This window comes from Arachis ipaensis, chromosome B1 (genome assembly GCF_059453495.1).
Source record: "Arachis ipaensis isolate K30076 ecotype BB chromosome B1, ASM5945349v1, whole genome shotgun sequence".
Lineage (NCBI taxonomy): Eukaryota > Viridiplantae > Streptophyta > Magnoliopsida > Fabales > Fabaceae > Arachis > Arachis ipaensis.
Genome location: NC_142436.1, coordinates 10,175,339 through 10,198,287, shown reverse-complemented (window position 1 = coordinate 10,198,287; position 22,949 = coordinate 10,175,339). Strand labels below are relative to the sequence as shown.

Here is a 22,949-nt window from a genome sequence, read left to right as displayed (position 1 = left end):
AAAGTGTAGCCATAGAGAGAAACAGGCACACTTCTAAAGCGTAGCGATAGAGTTTTGTTATGGTGACATTTTAAAAGCGTGGCCGTTTTTTACAACTCTTTTGGCACACTTTAAAAGCGTAACCAAAAAGATTAAATTTTTTTTTTCAAAAAAGTTATAATTAATTAATTACGTTACACACTCTGTATGAAACTCTACCTTTCTCCTATCCTAACACTCTTCCCACCCTTTGTATTCACCCTGAAAAGAAAAGCCCTAAAAACCCTTTTCGAAAGAACCAGGTACTCCGTGACCCCAGCAATCCGAAGAACATTGCCGGTGCTCCCTGTTCCGGCATACTAACCATACCCCTTTTTAATTCACAAACCCTAACCTAACACCCACCACACTCCCCTCCTTTCCCCTCACAACAGCACCGCAGCCCCACTCCCCCTTTTCCCCTCTCCAGCGCACACAACACAATACACACACGCACCACCGCACCCACGCGGAATAGGAGACCTCGAGGAAGGAGACGCCGCCTTGTTACCAGCTCCGTCGAAGACCAGCCCGCTGCCACTGTCGAGTCAAACCCGAGAAAGAGAGTGTGTGCGACGATGAGAGAGGAGGAGCCGTCACCAAACGCGTCGCCGCCGCTGGAGGTGCTTCGCTCTTCGCCGTCGCCGAGGAGGGGAAAGAGGAGCTGCTCCCATCGCGCCAGTCACCGTCGTGCTTCCTGGTTGCCGATGAAGGAGCCGCGAGAACTGTTGCCGTCGTGGAGGAGGGGGACGCGCGAGAGGGAGCCGTCAGTGTGGTCGCCGTCGCAGCTGTTGAGTAAATCTTCGTGCTTTTTCAGTAAATCTTCCATCATCATTTAACTGAAGCCATCTTACGAAATTTTACTAACAGCAAGTTCAAAATGGGTCTACTAATTTTCATTGAATGTTATGTGCTGTCTGAATTTATGTTTTATTGTTGAATTTTTTATAGTTCTCAGGAAATCCAAGGAAATCAAGTTCTGGGTTGATTCTGTTCTGGTTCAGTAAGATGAGTTCTCAGGAAAAGTCTCTGACTTTGGGTGGAAATGAACAACAACATGTTGATGCTGATGCTGATGCTGATGCAGCAGCTTCTTGCAGAAGAACAGTTTCTCTGCCAGCTCAAAAGTTTCTACTATTGCAGAAGAACAGGTTCTGCTTCTGATTCTCTGCCTTTCATGATTGTTGGCTTCTTTGTTGATTTCTTTCCCCTCCTTTTCTTTTCTGATTTCTCTTGTTTTTCTATGATTATCCATGTCATCTGTTTGTGCTTTTCTTTCACCTTCTATTTGTTTTTATGTTATGTTTAGTTTAGTTGATGATTCCTCAGACTGAGATTTTTTTTTCAAAGTCATGTGTAGTGTTTTTGTTTGATATATCATAGACATGATCCTAATACTAGAACTAATTAGTTATGGTTGCAAAGTCGTCGTGCTGCCGTCTCCCTCTCCTTCACTCATCGCACCTCCGTTTCCATCTCTCAACCCTCCTCGTCGCCACCGGTCAGTGCTAACTCCCTCCCTTCTAATTATGGTAGTCAATCTGCTGCATGCTAATTTTGAAAATTGGATAACAATTTCGTCAATGATGAGATGCTCTTATACCCTAGTCATGTTTAATATTGGATGGAAATATGTAGAAAACAATAATTCTGAACAATTTGAAATTCTTCTGGACTGCTTCCCTTTCCATTTTTGACTTTAAGCATATAGGCAGCTAAAATGGCACTGATAGATAGTTTTCCAATCAAACTTCCCTTGACATTCATATGATTGAAGTTCTATTTATATAACTTGGAAAAGGTTAGCAGCTTTTTCAAACAAAATCCATGTTTGAATTTAGTAAAACAGCAAGTATTTATATTTGGTTACTGAGTTCAAAGGTGCCAAAATGAAATTTGTTTATGCTAAACTGTAAATGGTAGTATTATATCCTGTATTTAGCATAAAGCAAATTTGCATTGATGTTTAATCACCTTATTCATGATTTTCTTATATTTTTTAGTTGCATATTTTTTTAATAGCTACTACAATTTTCTAATGGTATATTTATATGAGATAAAATGTATTCATTGTCCTGAAAGCGTTTTTCAGATTTAATAGACCACCGAGTTTAAGATAAGGAAAAAAAGTATCCTACTTTTTTGGAGTCTAAAAGCCATATTTGAATCTTGAGAAATTTTGGTTGAGTTCTACCAAGTTTCATATTGATTCATGGCATTACTCTTTGCTAAATGCTTCCAAAATCTGTTAAAGTGAATTTTGTTCGAATGATAATTTGTTAAAGCTATTCTTGTGTAATTGCTAATTTATACTTGATCAAATTTTGCAATTGAATTATTTTAAAAATTACAGTTTTTAATATATGAATGCTTTAAAAGTGCAAGAGTTGGTTGTGGCTGTGTTGTGTTGAATGTGTTAGTTGAATTGATTTATTTTGTTTGCTTAATAGAACATGACAGTAATAGCTTTTAAGCTTGATAGAATATGACATATTGAGCTTAATATCATTTTTGTTGAATGTGTTATGATTGAAAGTACTTTCCTTATGCTTCAATTTTAAGCTTCAAATGTCTCTGCACCTGAAAAATTATGATCCAAATTGATTCAACATATTATGCACCAATTTCAGTTTGCATGCTTCTGTTGAACATAACACTTGATCAATGAAACTTTTAATACCAATTAGAAAAAACATTCAACTACTTTGATCAATTTTCTAACTATTATAATTATTACTCAGTCATCTCATTTTGTGTCCCAATACTTTCTTTCCTGCTGCTACAAGGACCTTTGCTGTTCTTCATTTATCTGCAATCTACACCAAAGAGAAAAAAAATTATCAATGTTATTAACCTAGTATTATGTTCTTCATTTATCTGCAATCTACAAAAGATAATTGGTATTATGTTCTTCTAATTTGATTGCCTTGTATGGTGGAACTCTAGCATGAAATTCTCAATGTCAAAGTGAAAGTTTCAGTAGATGGGATGTTTTCCATTGATTGATTCTATTAACCTGCTTATGAGTGTCTTCTTGTTAATTAGATTTAGAGATAATGTTCAACTTCGTTGCAAGTTTTTCTATCTGTTATGCATCTCACTGAAACCAATTTTTCTTTAATAGTTGGAGATCTACATGGAGATCTTAAGCAGGCTAGATATGCACTTCAAATGGCTGGTGTATTGATCTCTGATGGTCAAGACTTATGGACTGGTGGAGAAATGGTACGTGTCCTGTTTTTAGAAACTGATAGCTTTTAGTTTTAATTATAATTTATTCGCTAGTCTCTTTTGTCAATGTGCATAGAATCAGAATATGAAGTTCTAAAGTAGTTGTAAGGTTTTGGTTTGAGATTTATCACTTTAACATTGTGGACGTTTATTTTTGTTTCTTGTTCTAGGTGTTGATTCAAGTTGGAGATATACTAGATCGAGATGAAGAAGAAATTGCTATCTTGTCCTTGTTGCGATCATTGGATAAACAGGCAAAGGCAAAAGGTGGAGCTGTGTTTCAGGTTTGCCATTTTTAACCTTGACCATGTGAACAACTTTGGCCACTGTAAAACTCATGAACCACTCAAGTTATTGTCTCAAATAACTGAATGTCAAGGAGATGACAATTTCTTACTCATAACAGTATAGCTTCACCTATTAAATGTTAAACCTTCGTCTCCATTTAAGTCCCTTTACCAGAAATATATTGTATGCGTGGATATGAAAAGAATATATTTGATAGGCAAAAAGATGGTTTGATGGATTTCTTCTCTACGGATTCATATTTTATAGAAATACTAGAAATGTAAATTGATCTCCTCGTGTTTAAAAGTTAATTTTAGGAAATGGTTTATATATTGTTGTATGAATGTAGGTCCTTCTTAGAGGCCCAAAGAACTTCAGGGAAGCTGTGAAACACTTGGGTCTGCTTCTGGTGTTCTTTACAGCTATATCAAGCCTTATGTACGATCTAAGGGAAGGAAGTTTGAGAAGGTTAGAGGAAGGAAGAATAGCAAAAGACTTGGGGTTTAAGTTGTATTATTTCTGTATTTTTCTTCAATTTTTAGTTTTGGAATTTGAATTCGAGATTTATTTTGTATTTGAGTATTAGTTTTTTAATGTATAAAACAATTATAGCAAAAATTATATATGTCACTAATTACTGTTTGATTTGTCTTGTTATAAAAATTGCATATTATATTTATAGATTTGGTAATAAAAAATGATTGAAAATTTATATTGTGCAGATGAAGGTAAAGTTAGAAAAAAGATTTTTTTTTTAATTTGATAAGGCTATCGCCACGCTTTTAAAGTGTGGCCGTATCTCGCGCTATCGCCACGCTTCAAAAGCGTGGCCATATCTCACATATGGCCACGCTTTAAAAGCGTAGCCATATCTCCCACATATGGCCACGCTTTTAAGCGTGGCAATCTGTAAAAAGCGTGGCAAAAAAAAGCGTGGTGATAGGTCATGAAAAGCGTGGCGATAGAGCAATCGGCACTCTTGCAGTTGTGACCCTTTCAAAAGCGTCCCGATAGCTCGAAAAGCGTGGCGAAAAGCTATTGCTACGCTTTTTTCAGCTTTTCGCCACGCTTTAAAAGCGTAGCAAAAAACGTGTTTTCTTATAGTGTAATTAACACTAATTAGCATATACAACACAAATCATTCAACATTTATATTATTTCAAAAAAATTTTTGACATAACCTCCCCTAAAATTGGACATATATCCACATTTGCAGTTTTCACAAATCCAAACACTTTTCGACAACTTAAAACCTAATACTTTAAATCTGTCCTATCTTAACAACCTAAATACTCTAAAACTAAAAATTAAATCTAACTCAAACATAATACTAATTAACAACTATAACCTATAATAATACTGAGGATAACTAAAACAAAGATTGACATTAATATTAAAATGAAGAAGAACCTGGAATGCAGGAGTAGAGAAGAAAGAAGGGGACAACAGCGACGGCAGTAACGGCGACAATAGTGATGGCAGTGCTGACGGTAGCAGCGACGACAGCTGCAATGGCATCGGCGATAGGAGAATGTTGGACGGCCAGCGAAAGTAGGAGAGGGTTAGAGAGAGTGTGGGTTGCAGAGGGTGAGGGGAGAGGAGGCGGCATCGGCTGCAAATGAGCTACCAGCGGCGGCAGGACTGACAAAGCGGCAGGGCTGACGGAGGCGGGGAGAATGTTAGAGAGAGAGAGAGAGAGAGAGGGAGAAGAGGGGTAGAGAGAGGGGATTCGAAATGAAGGGTTACATGTTTTGCGCTTCAAATTTTAGGGCTCGTTACCAGTGGATTTACTGGCGGATAAATCCGACAGTAACGCATTACGGATCATCAAAATGCAGCATTCCACTAATTGGGTTTATCGGCAGAAAAATCCACCGTTAAATCCCACGCTAAATTTCGCGTCTATTTTTTCCGTTTTCCCTCCAATCATTACCGATGAATTTACTGTCAGAAATGAAAATTCGTCAGTAATGATTTGACCTTACGAATTCGACACCTAAACCGTCGGTAAATCCACCAGTAAAACCGACGCTAATGTTCAACGCTAAATCCGATGATATTCAGCATTTTTCTTGTAGTGGTGGATGCATAATGTAACATCCTTACTATTAGAATATCATGCTTCTGGCTGCGCCACTTTGATAGCGAGGATATTATGACGTCTTCTATATACTTAATAATAAAATAGGAGCCTTTAACTCGAAACCGTATCGTTGTTTTCTTTGAAAAATTGAAAATACTTTTTCTTAAAAACGTAGACACACACACACACACACACACACACACATATGAGTTCCTTATAAAAATAACTTACAAATATTACAATCACGACTCCTATCCCTCTTTATAAAAATATAATATTAAACGCGAAGGAAAATAATAACTAAGCTAATACAATAATATCATCAGAGGAGTTGTGCATATCTTGAAAAGAGAATTTTATAGAGGGGTGAGAACGTAACCACACGGTCTCATCAGAGGAGTTTCAGAATTATCATAAGAAGATATAAAAAAAAATTATTTTCAACCGCATTGATCATTATTCATCTTATGAATCTTTTTGAAAATCAACAGTTAAATGTTCGAAAATCCAAGTTCATATTTTAATTTATAAAAAGACCCAATCACACATAATATCCAAAATCCAAAAGATTTCACCACATACCAATAACTCATTCTAACCAGACTTACCAATAATTCAAATTATCACGACCTCCAGCCCAAAATAAAATCAAACCACGGCATCCAGTCCAACATATAATCAATCACGGCCTCCGACCTCAGGCAAATTAATCAATACTCAACCATCACAATCCAATCAACCAGTCACAATCACAATCACAAGTACGGAGGTTCAAACACAATCAAGAGCAAATACAGCAAGTATGACAATTAGCAGTAAAACAGAAATATTTACATAGAAAAACCAATTACAATATGCACACCCAAACAATGTCACATAGATGTATATGATGCATGCCTGTCCTAATGGCCATGAGCTCACCTGTCGGGTTTTAGCAGTTTAACCGACACAAAACCCCTTTTTCAATATAAACATATATATAAATCCGATTTCCAACATAAAACCACTTTTCAGTACAAACAATCAAATCAACTTTTTAGATCAATTTTTATCAACAACCGCACGCCAACTCAAGCAATCAATAATTCAATCAAGTAAACAGTGATATTCATCCAAAATAAACCAGTCAATCCTTAAGACTCACATAATCACCAAATATATATTTTTCGCATTAATATCAATTTTTAACAATCTAATATAAAATAAGTTTAAGAAAAATCCTTACCTCAAATAGTCGAAGCCCGTAAGCCATAAAACATATCAAAAACCTTTTTTCTCCCGGCCCGCAACAGCGACAGCCGTGTAACACCCTAACTTTTAGCACGACATGATCGTACCAAAAGTAAGGCGTTATGGACCTGATTTCCTTTATTATAAATTTACTATTGAGCCTTTACGTCGATATCGCGTTTCCGTTTTTAAGAAAATTTCAGAAAAATATTTTAGTAATTAAAATCACATAACAAAAGATCTTCAAATAATAATAACCACATAATTACTAATAATAATAGATGTTATACGATTAAATTCAATGTAAAACTCAAATACAATACCTATCCCTCTGGATAAAATAAAAAACCCTAAAGCAACAAGGACGAGGGAACTCTATAAAAACAACAGGAATCACAAGTAAATCTACTAATCGTCTGCAGCTTCTTACTGAATTTCCGAACCTGTGTCACTGAAAGGGTAGAAGATTTGGGGTGAGAACAAACCACACGTTCTCAGTAGGGAATGGGAATGCCATAAAAGTAATGGAATAAAATGCAAATAATTAACTTTGCTCAATAAAAATATATTTTTTATCAAACCCTTTGAAAATACTCTTGTTCTACTTTAGCTAACAAATTACCTCTTTTTAAAAAAAAAAAAACTCTAAACTCAAATCAAAACTTAAATATAAAATTAGTCACATTTTCTATCTCTCAGCCACATAGTTAATCCTCAGTCAAATGTCAACTCGTAATCACTTTAATACACTCACAAACAAGTAGTGCAAGCAAGAGATTCAATTCAATGTACAAGCAAGTCACAACAAGACAAAAAATACAATCACAAAGTAATAAGACAAGCAAGCGCAATCAAATGCAAATGTGCAAACAACATGATGCATGTCTATCCCTAACGCAGACCATGAGCTCATGTGTCGGTTGCCTACCCGCTCCCGACATTACCCAGGCACAAGTCCCAGGTATGGCTTTCCAGATGCATCAGTGTGCTTATAAGTCGTACGGCTAGGCCGCATACAGTGTGACTTTCCAAATCAATAAGCGTACATCTGGAAAACAGTTCTCAGTGTGTGGGCGTCCCCACTTTACATTTAGCACTAAGGCCCAAACAATATCACATCTGCTCTCCTGGGGCAGACACTTCATTAATTAATATATTCTTTACTTAAAACAAAATCTCTCCTTAAAATATTGGGTTTAAAACATTATATTTTTCTTAATAAATCAAACTTTAAAATAGAATAAATTTTTCTTAACTAAATATATTTTAAATAATTTAATTTTCCAAAACCAAATCTTTTAAAATAACCTTTCAAATAAAACCTCAGATTTTATAAAATTTCAGCGGCATTTTCTCTAAAATTCGGTCTAAACCACCCTTACGGATTCCCTATTCCTCAACAATTCACCAGCCTTTTTCTCAACAATTCTCAAATCAGCAAAATTCTTAATAATCAGAAAACAGTCACATTCACAGCAATAATCCATACTCAATAACATTACTATTATTAATATATACATATAGATATATTTGTAATTATTCAATTAATTTTGTAGGCATTATAAATTAAAAACGTTTATCTTTAAAAATAAATCCCCTACCTTCGTACGTAATCGAAATACTCGAAATTCCGGAAAAACTTTATGACCGAGCTGCTGAAAGGAAAAACGTCCGAAATCGTCTGTGCCTCCTAGAACTCCAGTTGGCCGAACTCAAAGAGAAGAAGAGTTACGTCACCGTCAACTCTTACCAGACAAAAGTAACGCCAATATATAGAGGAGGAAGATACGAACACTTTTATTGGACTAAATTTTTAATTAGAATTACGAAACTTAAGAAATCGAAGCCGAAACTTATGAAAGGGTTACAGTTCTCTCTTTTCTTTCTCGGCCCCTTTCTTTTTATTTTCTTCAAACTCAACTTAGTAATGAACGAAGAGAAAAGGAAAATTGATTAAGGGATGATAGTAACGAACAAAAATTTGTGGTGATTAAGCCTTAATATGTGTCATTACCAAACATATATATACTTGCATGCCATCCACGTTTCGTATCTTTATTTTGCTTTCTGGCTGTGAATGAATCCACGTTTTATATATATATATATATATATATATTTCGTATCTTTATTTTGCTTTCTGGCTGTGAATGAATCCACGTTATATATATATATATAGATATAGATAGTGCATGAGTCAAGCTTTAAATTTTCTTTTTTCATTCCTTAAAAGGCTTCGGCCATTTTTTTTCTAATAATAATAATAATAATTTTTTTTATTTTGTCTACTAAAATAATTTTTAATAAATAATTCAAACTAATAGAATAAATTATAATCAAATTAAATTTTAATAATAATAAAATTTTATTTAATTATTTTTGTTAGAAATAATTTTCTTAAAAATAAAATTCAACAAATATAATAACTCATAAATAGTTAATTATTTAATTTTCGAAAATTTGGGATTTTACAAGCCGCAACCACAACTCCATATTACTTTTGCAGCAACAACAACACTTTAATCGTGACATGGAATAACCAGAACTCAACCTTATGGCAATAAGGCTACAAAAACCTCAGCAACATATAACAGAACAATGACTAAAAGAATTTTTTGAGCAAAACAACTTACTGTACTTAAAGAAAAACTAGAGAATGGAGTAGCTGTAGCTTCGGTGGTGTTCCGACAAGCTCCAACAGTTTCGGCGGGCAGAACGGCGGACCTCACGACGGCAGTACCGGCAGCGACCTCGTCTGACACCAACAGTGACGATGTAAGCTCCGGCAGTGACTGAAAAATGGCTCGACGACGGCAATGGAGGCCCGATGACCGGAAGCGACAAACGGTGACAGCGTGACGAGACGCGGCAGCGCGGACCATTGGTGACAGCTCCTCCAGCTCACATCCCTGCCTCTCTCAGTGACGTTCGACGACGACGCATAGACAGCGGCGACGTAGGGGTGGCAAGCGGGGAAGCCCGCCCCGCCCCGCCCTGCCCCGCCCCGCCCCGCCCCGCCTAACGGTGGGCTGGCGGGCCGACGGGCTAAGCCCGCCAAATAACCTCTTTTTTTCTTTTTTTTTTTTACTTTTAACTATTATAATTTTTATATTCACAAACACTAAAGTCTTTGTAATTATAAATATCTAATAAATATAATTATAAACCAAGTTTTCATCTAAAACATAATTATAAATATTATTCCCAAAGCAAAATAAACATAATCCAAAATATAATTATATATATTGTATCTAAAACAAAATAAATATAATCCAAAATACTCAATTTTCATCTTCATTATCTTGTAAGTTTAGTTGAGAGAAGTTGAGTTTTGGCAAAAAAATTGTAAAAATACCCCCTGCTAAAAAAATTCTAAACCCGGCGGGGAAGCCCGCCCCGCCCCACCAAAACCTGCGGTTTAAGCGATGCGGGTTAGGCGGGCTTTTACTATTTGGCGGTCCCAATTTTCCAGCCCAACCCGCCTTTTTTGGCGGGTTACGCGGGCTGGCCCGGCGGGTTTAGGCCCGTTTGCCACCACTAGCTTGACGGCTCCTCCTCTCTCTCTCTCAACGCGAGCTTTCTCTTTCTCCCTTTGGTTCGACGACAATGACGGCGCATGGTGGCAGCTCGACGGTTCGGCGACGACAGCAAGCAGGTAGCAGCTCGATGGCGAGCTCCAAGGCTGCGGCAATGACAGCGGGACAGCCCTCCCCCTCTTCTCTTTCTTCTTCTTCTCCCTTTCTTCCCTCTACTTTCTCGTTCTCCCCTTCTCTTTTCTTTCTTCTTTCCGTTGGGTGAGGGTATTGCGGGGTGAAAGGGTAACGGCAGTAAGGTGGTAAGAAGAGTGTGTTAGAATTAGTGTGTATAATGAAATTAGGGTTAGGAGAGTGTGGGTTTGGGGATTAGGATTTTGTTTTGGAAAAAAAGGCTAGGACTAGTATATTTTTAATAAAAATAGGGATAATATAGTAATTAAAAATCAAATTTAATTAAATAATAGTTATCTATAAAAATGCCATTTAATTATTACTTACAAATTATTACAAATTATTAATCAAATTAATTTTCTTTTATTCATAAAATAAAATTTAAAATCTAAATATTCAAGTTAAAGTATATAAAATTTTTATTATTTTTAAATTACTAAACCTTTAAATTATAAATAAAAAATATCTAATTTATATATAAAAATCTATAAAAATATAATTTTAAATAAATATAAAAGATCATAAATAACTTATTATTTAATTTTTAAAAATCTAAAATTTTACCCTCCATAGTCTTGGAGAAGAGTTAGTAGAGTCTGTTTTTACTCTTATGTGAATGAAATTTTGAAATTCTCATTCTCTTTTTGCTATAGATTAATCATATTTTTGCTTTTTTTTTTGAGAAATATTAGAAAATTATCAAAATTTATAGTTTTTGGGCCTTACTTAATCATCAATCTACTTTAGTATAGTAATCAAACAATATATTTTATTCTATATTTTTAAATATTAATAACTAACTCACAACCAAAAGTAATAAATTTTGATGACCTGACTAGTATTTTTATTTTCTTGAGCAAATAGACTATTAATCTTGTTCATTAATTTATCCTTTAGATGTGCAGGGAGACCATGCTTTCTATAACAAGGTATCAATTAGGTGACATGATCTTCCACAAAATGAACAAATTAAAGTCTGGGACTGTGCCTTTCCTTCCAAATCCTCTTCTTTATCATTTCTGCCACGACCTCGGCTCCTAAAGGAGGGTCAATCTGTCATGTATTGTAGCGCCTATAGTGTCCTAAAATAAATTCGAAGAATATAATGCAAATTTCGAAGTCAAGTGAGATGTGCTAAGTTTAGTTTGGTCGGTTGATGGGTATGAAGTGTGTCATTTGATTAGTTGAAAGTATAGTAAAAAGCTAGACTTAAAAATTTACTAAAATAAGTAACAACTTTATTAATTTTCTCAAATAACACACATTTTGTATGCAACTTTTATATAGGCCGTTCCAATTTTAAATTTAGATTTTTTAAATTTTAAATTTTATTTAAAAAATATAATTTTTTATTATTATTTTATAAATAAAATAAAAAATATAAAAAATAAAAAATTATATTTTACTTTCTAAAATAAAAATTTAAAATTTAGAAGATACTAATTCTTCAACTTTACATGGGATGCTAAAACTCTAGAATGATTGCAGGCAGCCATATCTTGAATGCACACTATTCAAGATAGTTCTTATTTTACATTTTAAATGTATTTGGAAAGTGGTATTATTAATATGAAAAAGTCTAAAAAATTAACAATTTTTTTAAATTTTGGCTAGTATGTAATTAGTAAAAGAGAAATGAGTAATCTTACACTATTAAAAATATTATTGATGATTATTTGATAACTACAAATCACAAAAGTTACTACCCATAACACTCCTTTTTTAGACCAAAAAAAATTACAAAATGTCATCCGCTTTTTAAATTTTTAATTTTACTAATTTAATGACTGAAACAATTTTCAATATCTCAAATAAAAATAGTAGATTGTAGAGGCAAAAAATTATTATTATTATTATTACTTATGTTGTTGTTGTTGTTGTTTCCTAACGTGTGATACTCGTTTTTTGGTGCTTCAAATATTACTTTTTGTTGGAAAGTTAAAAAAAAAAGTGCATGGTAGCAAATACCTTTATATTAGAACAACACATATACTTCAAAACTTCAAAGAAGGCAATATTATACACTAGAAAGATGGACGTCGTCTTCCACCTATATATAGTATGATACACCAGAAGGATACGTTCACTTCCTTTATTCTTTCATTCTCTTATAGATCTACATACTATCACATATGCAAGGGTTCACACACAAGCGTACGTGTTGATTTTGATATGTGTATGCTACTCTGCTTAAAGTAGCTATGGTATTTTAAAAAATATTGTTAAAATTTTAGTAATATTTTTTTATTATTTAACAACGCTTTTTAAAGGTGTTGCTAAAAAATATTATCAAAATATAACTTTAATTTTAAAAATATTTGATAATCACCATAGTTACTATAAAAGTAAACATACTAGAATTCACCCTAAAATGCATGGCTAACAGTTCGTATTGGTAAAGGAAATCTGTTTCCCTGCGATATCATATCCAACATTGAGGTTAGCCAATTGAAAGTTCCCCAGCAGCGAGTCATTCTCAGTCGATCGTATAATGGCAAGACACCAAACTCCGCCATCAAATTCCAAATAAGTAACACCATTCACAAAACTAACATTTACTTTGTTATCGGCGAACTGAAACGTCACCTTTGGCAAGTTTTCCACCTCTGCTTTAGTCGCCTTAAAACAGAACTCGAGGAAATCGTGTGGACTCTTTGCAACAGGCTTAACCACCTCTTCTCTTATCAATTTCAGAAAAGGATCATACACCGCTTTTTTAAGCCGCGAGTAAGTAGCACCAGTATCAACATAAATTCTTCCAGGTTGACTTTTCAAGTTGACTATTTTGTTTCCTACACTGATTCCATTAAGTTTGACATAGTAGTATTTGGGGTCTACCAATGGTATTGAGTCTTTTGCAGATATAACGGCTTTTGACCCAAAATACATTGTAGTACTTTTAGAGCTTGTTTTAACGAAGCAGTGAGAGAACTTTTGGATACCTAATTGAGAGATGAAGGAGAAAGGGGTAATAAGGCTTAGTCCCAAACAACCATTGATGTCCTTCCCTTCGAATAAATTAGGGCTTGTATCCGTAGCGTAACCGAACTTTAAGATCCCCACGTCCTTTGCATCAAAGGAGAATTTGTCTTGCGAAATCACCCCCGATGTTGATGCTTGATCGGAGTATTTGATCTTATAGGTGCAATTTTGATTACTACGAATCTTGCAAGTTCTCTGATTTAGTTTCTGACAAAAACTTTTGTCGTCACATGGCAGAGCACCGTAAGTGGTGGAGCTTGCGGATTTGAATGCTGTTTTGGAATTGGTCCATATGACGTCACTTGCTGTGTCAACAAAGGCAAGGACATTTTGTGGTGGTGTGCCAATGGAATAGGAAGCTATGTATAGATCTGAATCAGGGTCATATGTAACTTTTGTTGAGAAATCTGGAGGAGGTGCTTCTAAGGGCATGAAGTTCAAAGTTGAGCATAAGAGAAAGATGAGGTAAAGGAAGAAAGTGGTGGTGGAAGCCATGCGCTTACTCTTGATTCGTTTCTTGTTGCAAAGTCATCAACACCATTAGTCTCCTTTTATAGAGAGACAGAGCGCCCAATAAATTTTCAAATCGGCACCTAATAATTTTTGGATTTAACTAACGTGTCTCTTTAGAGTACATGATAAGAACTTATCATAAACATTTGGTAACAAAAAAAAATATAAGACAAATTTTAAATTTTTTTTTCTGTCTTACTAATATTACTGATTTATTGTTAATAAAAAATTTTAAATATTTTTATTTAATAAATACAAAATAAATGTATTAAAAACTTAATTTTTTTTTTAATTTTAATAAAAACTTTTTAAATTTGTAAGTTTATCATGTGCCTTAAATATACATGTTAGAGCAGATGTTAGGTAAATTCGTGAATTTTTTTTTTGTAAGAGAATTTAATTTTATGCAAATTTCAATAACTAATTCGGTCTTTAACATTTTATGTTATTAAACAAATCAATTCTCACATTAAATTTTGATTAAAAAAAATAAGATAAATTAATCTCAATTCTTATTTAATAAAGATATAATAGTATCTAAGTATTTTTAAAATTTTTATTAGTTTCTTTCTATAGATGAAGATTAATTTATCTAACGAAATAAAAGTTTAAAAACTAATTTAATAATTAAATTTTGTTGAAAACTAAGTGTTTGACTAAAATTTTTTTAAAATCAATTAATTTGAGATATTACTCAAATTCAGTTAGAAAATAAAATTTTTATCGTAAAATTATTTTTATTTTGATTTTAGATTCTAAATCTTAAATGCTCTATGGTCCAAAAAATAAAAATTAAAAAATAATTTTATAATAATAAAAGTTTTATTGATGTTTACTAATTAAAAGTTAACTCTCTTATTCATCTGATACTATATTTTACATAGTTGTAAATTGATTAAATTACTTACAGTAAACGATCATATGCGCAGGGACGGATTTAAGTAGTACATTGTGAGGGTAAGTGTCCCCACTGATTTTTTAAAAACTTTCACTGCATAGTAAAAATTTATTTGTCCCTATAGTATAAATGAATTCAAAAATATTTAGTAATCAAAGAAAATCAATTAAAAATAATCATAATTTATTTTATTTAGTATTCATTAATTGTTACGATAATTAATGAATGCTAAATAAAACAAATTCTAACAATTTTTTTTATTTTCCTAATATTACCGAAATGAATTTGACCCGACTCATTATTTATTCTCTTGGTCACAATGTTCATACATAAATGAAAAAAAAGTTTAAAAGATCTCACTATATTATAAAATATTCTATTAATTATTTAAGAAAAAAAAAATTAAACTTTTATAAAGTGAAAGTTAGTGTATGTATGTGGAGGAAATTAATCTCTTATGTTTTATTATTGCATATTTTTTTTTATTCGTGTGATTACCTACCTTTACTACAAATAAGAAGAAAGTATAGCCAAAGCAGGAGTTCTTTAGTAGTGTGTATATAGACTATGATTTCACTATTACTTTTATTAACTACTTCTTATTTTGTTTTATATATTGATTTTGAAATTGTATTTGATTTTGATTTTGTGATGTTAGATTGTTAATAGGTTATTGTTGATATTTTCGAGTTTGGTGTTTTGCAAGTTACAACCTCTCCAGAGTTTAGTGTTTGATGTTTTGCAAGTAAGTTGTAACATCTCTGAAGTTTAGAATTCTCTCTATAACTCCATTTTTCAATTTTTTTTTAATTTAATTAAAGGTTGATTTTTATTTTACCGTACCTTTTTAATTTGTTCAATTGTTCTGTATTTATTTGTAATTATATTATTGTGTATTTTTTTATCTGTTATTATTTAAATTATTATTTTAATATTTTAATTTATTATTTAGTTAATTTAAAAATTAATTATATTTTACAATAATAAAATATAATTTTAAAAATAATTGTTATAGTATGTATATTTTGTCCTACTGACAAAATTTTCTAGATCTCACTACATATGCGATTAGAAATAAAATTAACCATGTGAAAATTGAAAAATTGCTTCATATACCTAAAAAGACTTTTTTCACTTGAATGTTCAACTAAAAAGTGCATAATTTTGTTAACATCAATATGAACTTGGATAAATAATTTTCTTAGATAGGCTAGATTTATTACAAGCATAGTCACTAAGATAGCGAGGAGATATTGAGATATAAAATTGTGTTTAACAGATGAGATATAAATAAAAATATTGTGTTCAAAAATACTGAATTAGTATATTTTATATCTATTCTGACAGAAAAAAATAGAAATACTAATAAAAGACACAATTTATTTTTTATTTTATTATTTTTATTAATTTTTTATAATTATATTTTTTATTATTATATTCTTTTTTCAAATTTTTTAAAAAAATAAAATAAATTAAACTTTCATAATTTATTTTAGTTTATCACTAAATAAAATATAAAAATTTTATATTTTATATTTTTGTCTTTTATATCTTTTTTTTTTATATTTTATTTTATCTTATTTTCATAACCAAACCCAAAAATTTGCAAATTGAGTTGCCTTGTAATTTGAACACATCAGAAACAATTTTCTTTTACAAGAATAACTTTGATAACATGTTTTTCTTTTATAAAGATATATTTTACTAATCACTACTTGTTTCTTTAAATATAATTTTTGGTCCATTGATGAAATAACCACTGGTGATCTCGTCATCCTGGTTAATTATTAGAGCTAAATACAATTTTAGTTTTTAAAGTATAAGTTAAAATTTTTTCTTCTTATAAAATCGTTCTTAAAGTTTAATTTAGTTTTAAAATCGTCCTTACTTCAGGGATCAAAATCGTACGGAGGTAACAACGAAAACAAAAACAAAAGTAGATCGTAGATAGCTTCTTCTTTTTCTTTTTGTTTTCCTTCTTCTTCTTTCCTTTCTCTTTTGCAGGAATAGAAACAGTACACTCTCTTTTTCTTTTTTTTTTTATAATTTTTTTGTTATGAATAATTTGGTCCAAAATTTTAATATTTAAATAAAAAAACGATTTTAAAATTTAATTTTAAAAATTAGTGACGATTTTGTATGTAAAAATATATTAAAAACAAAAAAAATTTTCGACCAATACATTAGAAACCAAAATCACACTTAACCCTAATTATTATTATTATTATCATATACTGCATACATAGGACTTCATTATTGATATCTTACTTTTAATAAATTCTTACTCTATATTGTTTCTAGAATAATAATGTTATATCACCAATAAATATTATTATTTTTTATCAATAATTAATCAAAAATAATTTATATACATATTTATAATTATTTTATACATAAAAATATATAATTTATATTTATCAAAATTTTATATATATATAAATTAATATAATTTATATTCATCATATTTTTTAAAATTAGTACACATAAATTAATAAAATTTATTTATTAAAAATAATTTAATATTTATATTAATCAAATAATAATAAAAAATATTAAATATTGCTGCCCCAAAAGCTTCTGTTGTTTTTATACAGAAGATATCTAATCGTGTTATACAAAAGTTTAAGTAATAGGGGAATATATTGATCATCCTGTACGGATTAGGATATACCTTTGAACTCTTTGTATGCTTCGTCCTATAGATAATCACCCACCCAAAAAAGTCATTCTGTCAACATCAAATATCGTAATTTTTGTTATAAAATAACTAAATAAATAAATAAGAAAGAGGTAACAAATATAAAATAAAAAAAATAATTAGATAGTTCTAGTAGTAATGTTCACTAGAATTATTATATCAATATAATAGATATAATTATGTATTGAATAATATTAAAATAAAGTATATAAGAGAGAGAATAGTATGAAAGAGAGAAAGTGATGAAGAATGTTTTATTTTTATTGTTGTTGTTGTATATGTTACATGAGGATATGCCCTCTATTTATACATATAAAATTCAAACATTCAACCTTCATTAATTCTCAATTTGTATTGAGAAGTTAAGTTTTGAAAAGCTCAGCCGCCCAATTGATAAATGGGCATTCATTCCATCTTTATCACAACACTCTCCTTTGGATGCCCATTTAGGATTATTGCCTCGTTAAAACCTTACTAAAGAAAAATTCAGTGGAAAAAATCTTAGTGAAGGAAAAAGAGTACAATATCCTTTGTGATGGGGCCTGCCTCATTAAAAACCTTGTCAAGAAAAACCCAATGAAAAAAAACCTGACCAAGGAAAAAAGAGTACAGTCTCCCCCCTCTTGCCGACATCATTTAATGTCTCGAAATCGGCGCATCCCAATCTCATGTACCAATCTTTCAAAGGAGGATTTTGGGAGTGACTTTGTGAATAAATCTGCCAGATTGTCACTTGAGCGGATCTGTTGGACATCAATTGTTCCTTGATTTTGAAGATCATGAGTGAAGAAGAATTTGGGAGAAATATACTTTGTTCTATCACCTTTAATGTATCAACCTTTAAGTTGAGCAATGCATGCTGTATTATCTTCAAACAGAACAATTGGAGCTATCTTATGATCAATCAGTCCACATGATGACAGAATATATTGGACCAAACTACTGAGCCAAAAACACTCGCGACTTGCTTCATGAATCGCTAGTATTTCGGCATGATTAGAGGATGTTGCAACAATCGTCTGTTTCGTGGACCTCCATGATATAGCAGTACCACCATATGTGAACAGGTATCCTGTTTGAGATCTCCCTTTATGTGGACCAGACAAGTATCCAGCATCTGCATAGCCAGCTAATTGTGACTTGGATCCATAGGGATAAAACAATCCCATATCAACCGTTCCATGAAGATATCGAAATATTTGTTTGATTCCACTCCAATGTCTTCTGGTTGGAGAGGAAATATATCTTGCTAGTAGGTTCACAGCAAATGATATATCGGGTCGTGTATTATTAGCAAGATACATTAGCGCTCCAATGGCACTAAGATATGGTACTTCTGGACCAAGGATATCTTTATTTTCTTCTTTATGACAGAATTGATCCTTTTTCACATCCAAAGATCTTACGATCATTGGGGTACTCAAGGGATGTGGCTTATCCATATAAAATCTTTTTAAGATCTTCTCTGTGTATGTTGTTTGATGAATAAAGATCCCATTTTTTGTATGCTCGATCTGCAGGTCGAGACAAAATTTAGTCTTTCCAAGATCTTTCATCTCAAACTCTTGCTTTAGAGTTTTTATAATTGTTGGAATCTCTTCAGGAGTTCCAATGATATTTAAATCATCAACGTACACAGCAATTATAATGAATCCAGATGCAGATTTCTTTATGAAAACACATGGACAGATATCATCATTCTTGAATTCATTTTTGGCCAGATACTCAGTAAGACGATTATACCCAATGTTCTGAAAACCGGTTCAAACCGGCCGGTCGAACCGGTCGAACCGTGAACCGGTAGCTGTAGCGGTTCGGATAATAAGAAAAATCGCAGGATTTGAAAATCGGACTTGAACCGACGAACCGGCCGGTTACCGATCGGTCGAACCGAACCGGGACCCGGCCGGTTTTTTAACATTGCCTCAATACGCTGCCGTTTTGTGCTGAGGGAACCCTAATTCCCTTTTCTGAGTTTTCTCCTTCGCAGCCTCCACTTCCTCGTTCCTCCATCTTCTCAGTTCTCAACTCCAGCCTCCCACAGAACAGAACACCACCCAGTTACCCACGACTCCAGGAGGCCCTCAACGCACTCACCGCCGTCGCACTCACCTCAACACACTCACCTCCGTCGCGCCTTCAGCACGGTGACGCCGTCACCAGCGTCACGCCGTCAGCTCCCTGGCGCCGTTGGGTCCGTCGCGCCTTCCGATACCTCGCGCAGTCAGCACCTTCCCGCCGTCAGCTCCGCCGCGCGCTCAGCTCCGTCGCGCCCTCAGCCACTTCGCATGTCACCTCCGTCGAGCTCTGCCTCTGAGAAAGCAGTAGAGAAGCGTTGAAGCGTTGTCCTTCGAGCTCTAAGAGAAAGCAACAGATTTCCTCATTTCCAGGTAATTTTTAATTTAGTTATGAACATGATTTTGTGATGCAATCCGATTCTGATGAAACTGTGCTCTGATGAACTGAACTCTGAGTCTCTACTCTCTGAAAACTGAAACTGTTATGAACTGATTTTGTGATTTCATTGATTCCGATGAACTGAACTCTGATGAACTGAACTCTGAGTCTCTACTCTCTGAAGGTGTTATGAACTGATTTTGTGATTTCATTGATTCTGATGAACTGTGAACTGTGATGAAAGTCATGAAACTGTGATGAAATATGAACTGATTTTGTGATGCTTTTGTGAACAAAGAATTTTTTGAACCTGAGATGTTGTACTTGTTCAGAGTGTTAAGACTTGAGAGTGCGGCATTCCACAACATGATGATCAAGTGTTACAGTTACAAAAATAATAAGAACAAGTTTTGAAATAATGCTTCTCATTTTCTCAGTGTACAACAGAGTGAGGACTAAGAGAAAATTAAAATTGTGGTTGGATCGACAAATTAAAGATAAGAATGGCTACATTATATTATGTTCAGTTCTTCAATTCATTGAGTCTTCTTTTTTAATTGTGTGCCAGTTGTTGTTGATCATCTCCATTTATTTATTTGCACTTGTGACATTTCTTTTATAAGAAATTGTACCACTAGTTTTGAATTTTGTAAGAATAATCAATGTGCACTTGTGACATTTCTTTTATAAGAATTTTTTGAACCTCAGATGTTGTACTTGTTCAGTTGTTTGTATACTCTGATTTTGAAATTTGGATGTTGTTTGTTCATTTATTGTGAACTTGAGAGTTGAGATTATTGGGTTGGATTGCTGGTAATATTGAGTTGAGATTAGTGAAAATGAAGGTGATGAAATCAATGAGGCAAATCTGCAGCAAATTATGGAGGATTTTGATGATTGATGACAAACTTGGATCATTTTGATGCTGCTATGTTATGTTTGATTGGTTGTTTGTTGACTTTTGAACTTTGAATTTGTATTTGAATGAGATTATAACATTTGGTTTATGTAGGACTTTTAATTTGAATGATATTTTAAAGTTTAGATTAGACTATAATTATATTTTCATGTGCTTATTTATATTTTAATTATTATTTTATTATAAAACGGTTTTTACGGTTCAACCACGATCAAATCGGTTGAACCTATAAACCAGTGAACCAGTGTCTAGAGCGGTTCGATGACCGGTTCGGTTTTCAGAACCTTGATTATACCACATTCGTCCAAATTGCTTTAGACCGTATAAAGATCTTTGCAATTTAACTGAGTATAACCCCTGTGAATATTCATTGGATGGTTTATATATCTTTAGTCCTTCATGGACTTTCATACAGATATTCCGATCTAATGAACCGTATAAATAGGCTGTTACCACATCCATTAAATGCATATGCAGTTTATGATATGCAGATAAACTGACCAAATAATGCAATGTTATCGAATCCACTATAGGGGAATACGTTTCTTTATAATCTATACCGGGCCTTTGTGAAAAACCTTGTGCCACAAGTCAGGCTTTGTAGCGCACAACTTCATTTTTCTCATTTCGTTTTCTCACAAATACCCATCGGTATCCAACAGGTTTTACATCTTCAGGTGTACGGACTACAGGTCCAAAGACTTCACGTTTTTCAAGTGAGTCTAATTCAGCCTTCATGGCTGCTTCCCATTTTGGTCAATCATTCCTTTGTCGACATTCTTCGACTGATCTTGACTCAAGATCCTTATTTGTAGGGTTATCGCCCGATAATGTTAAATTGATTCAAAATAAGGTAAAGACTGGTAAGTATACTCTGTCTCCATTTCCACTTAAAGTATTTTCTAGTAAAGAAAAAGCACCTAAGAATACATATTTTATTCATATTAATATAGATAAATCAACAGTTTATGGATGTTTATATCCTATTCTGGAAGATAATATTGTTATTACTGCGCTTGGGCACTTGCTTAATAGTAGATTGATATCTCTTAATATTCCTCATTCCTTATCCTTTGGATATAATCTTTCATGCATGATATTTAATGTCACATTATATGCAAATATTTCATTGACAATTGTCTTATTTCGGTCCCATTTCTCTCTTGTAAAGACATAATTTATCGAGATCTCATCATTTTCACAATTTTCAGGTACCTGAACGTCTTCTGGCATTAAAATTATATCAGAATTTTGGACAACTGCAGGTGTCTTTACTGTGTCTTTTTCAACAGGAATATTATTTATCTCTTTTCTCTTTCGAGGATTTTTATCTTTGGAACCGACAGGCTTGCCACGCTTCTGGCGTGTATTTGCTTCAGTAGCTATTTGTCCTACTGGGACATCAATTCGAATCGGGACATTTTTCGTCCTGCCACGCTTCTGGTGTAAATTTGCTTCAGTGGCTACTTGTCCTACTGGGACATCAATTCGAATTGGGGCATTTTTCGCTGGTATATAAGATTTGGTTATCTTCTTTGTATCAGAAAATGCATCAGGCAATTCATTTACTATTCTTTGCAAATGTATAATCTTTTGAACTTCTAGTTCACATTGCCCTGATCGAGGATCTAAATGCATCAAAGATGATGCATTCCAATTAATTTCCTTTTCAGGAAGCTTATTCTCTCCTCCTAATGTTGGAAATTTTGATTCATCAAAATGACAATTTACAAACCGGGCTTTAAATACATCACCGGTTTGTATCTCAAGATACCTCACTATAGAGGGAGAATCATATCCAACATATATCCCCAATTTTCTTTGGGGTCCCATTTTGGTGCGATTAAGTGGTGCAATGGGAACATATATGGCACACCCAAATATTCTTAAATGGGAAACATTTGGCTGCTTGCCAAAGGCTAATTACATAGGAGAGAACTGATGGTAACTCGTTGGACTCAAACGAATAAGTGTTGCGGCATGTAAAA

At 33.0% G+C, this 22,949-nt stretch overlaps 2 protein-coding genes and 1 long non-coding RNA gene across 6 annotated transcripts; 1 reads left to right on the top strand and 2 right to left on the bottom strand.

Moving 5' to 3' along the window:
* The first annotated feature begins 210 nt into the window (after positions 1-210).
* On the top strand, positions 211-4,190 carry LOC107622497 (uncharacterized). Of its 4 annotated transcripts, none has more exons than XM_016324611.3 (6): positions 211-808; positions 970-1,169; positions 1,430-1,519; positions 3,143-3,243; positions 3,420-3,533; positions 3,887-4,190. In XM_016324611.3, the coding sequence occupies exons 2-6, from the start codon at positions 1,064-1,066 to the stop codon at positions 4,121-4,123; spliced, it is 648 nt and encodes a 215-aa protein (XP_016180097.1). In that variant the 5' UTR covers positions 211-808; positions 970-1,063; the 3' UTR covers positions 4,124-4,190. The 4 variants fall into 4 exon arrangements, with proteins under 4 accessions (XP_016180097.1, XP_016180021.1, XP_016179943.1 ...); XM_016324535.3 differs by having other exon boundaries at positions 211-813; XM_016324457.3 differs by having other exon boundaries at positions 211-834.
* Positions 2,600-8,813, bottom strand: LOC110269427 (uncharacterized). The gene is made up of 2 exons (XR_002358310.2): positions 8,452-8,813; positions 2,600-2,834 (listed from the first exon to the last, which is right to left on the bottom strand). It is a non-coding gene; the product is annotated as an uncharacterized LOC110269427 (long non-coding RNA).
* Positions 8,814-12,544: 3,731 nt separating this feature from the next.
* Positions 12,545-14,054, bottom strand: LOC107622425 (putative aspartic protease At2g35615). The gene has a single exon (XM_016324343.3). The coding sequence runs from the start codon at positions 14,029-14,031 to the stop codon at positions 12,934-12,936; it is 1,098 nt and encodes a 365-aa protein (XP_016179829.1). The 5' UTR covers positions 14,032-14,054; the 3' UTR covers positions 12,545-12,933.
* Positions 14,055-22,949: the final 8,895 nt, after the last annotated feature.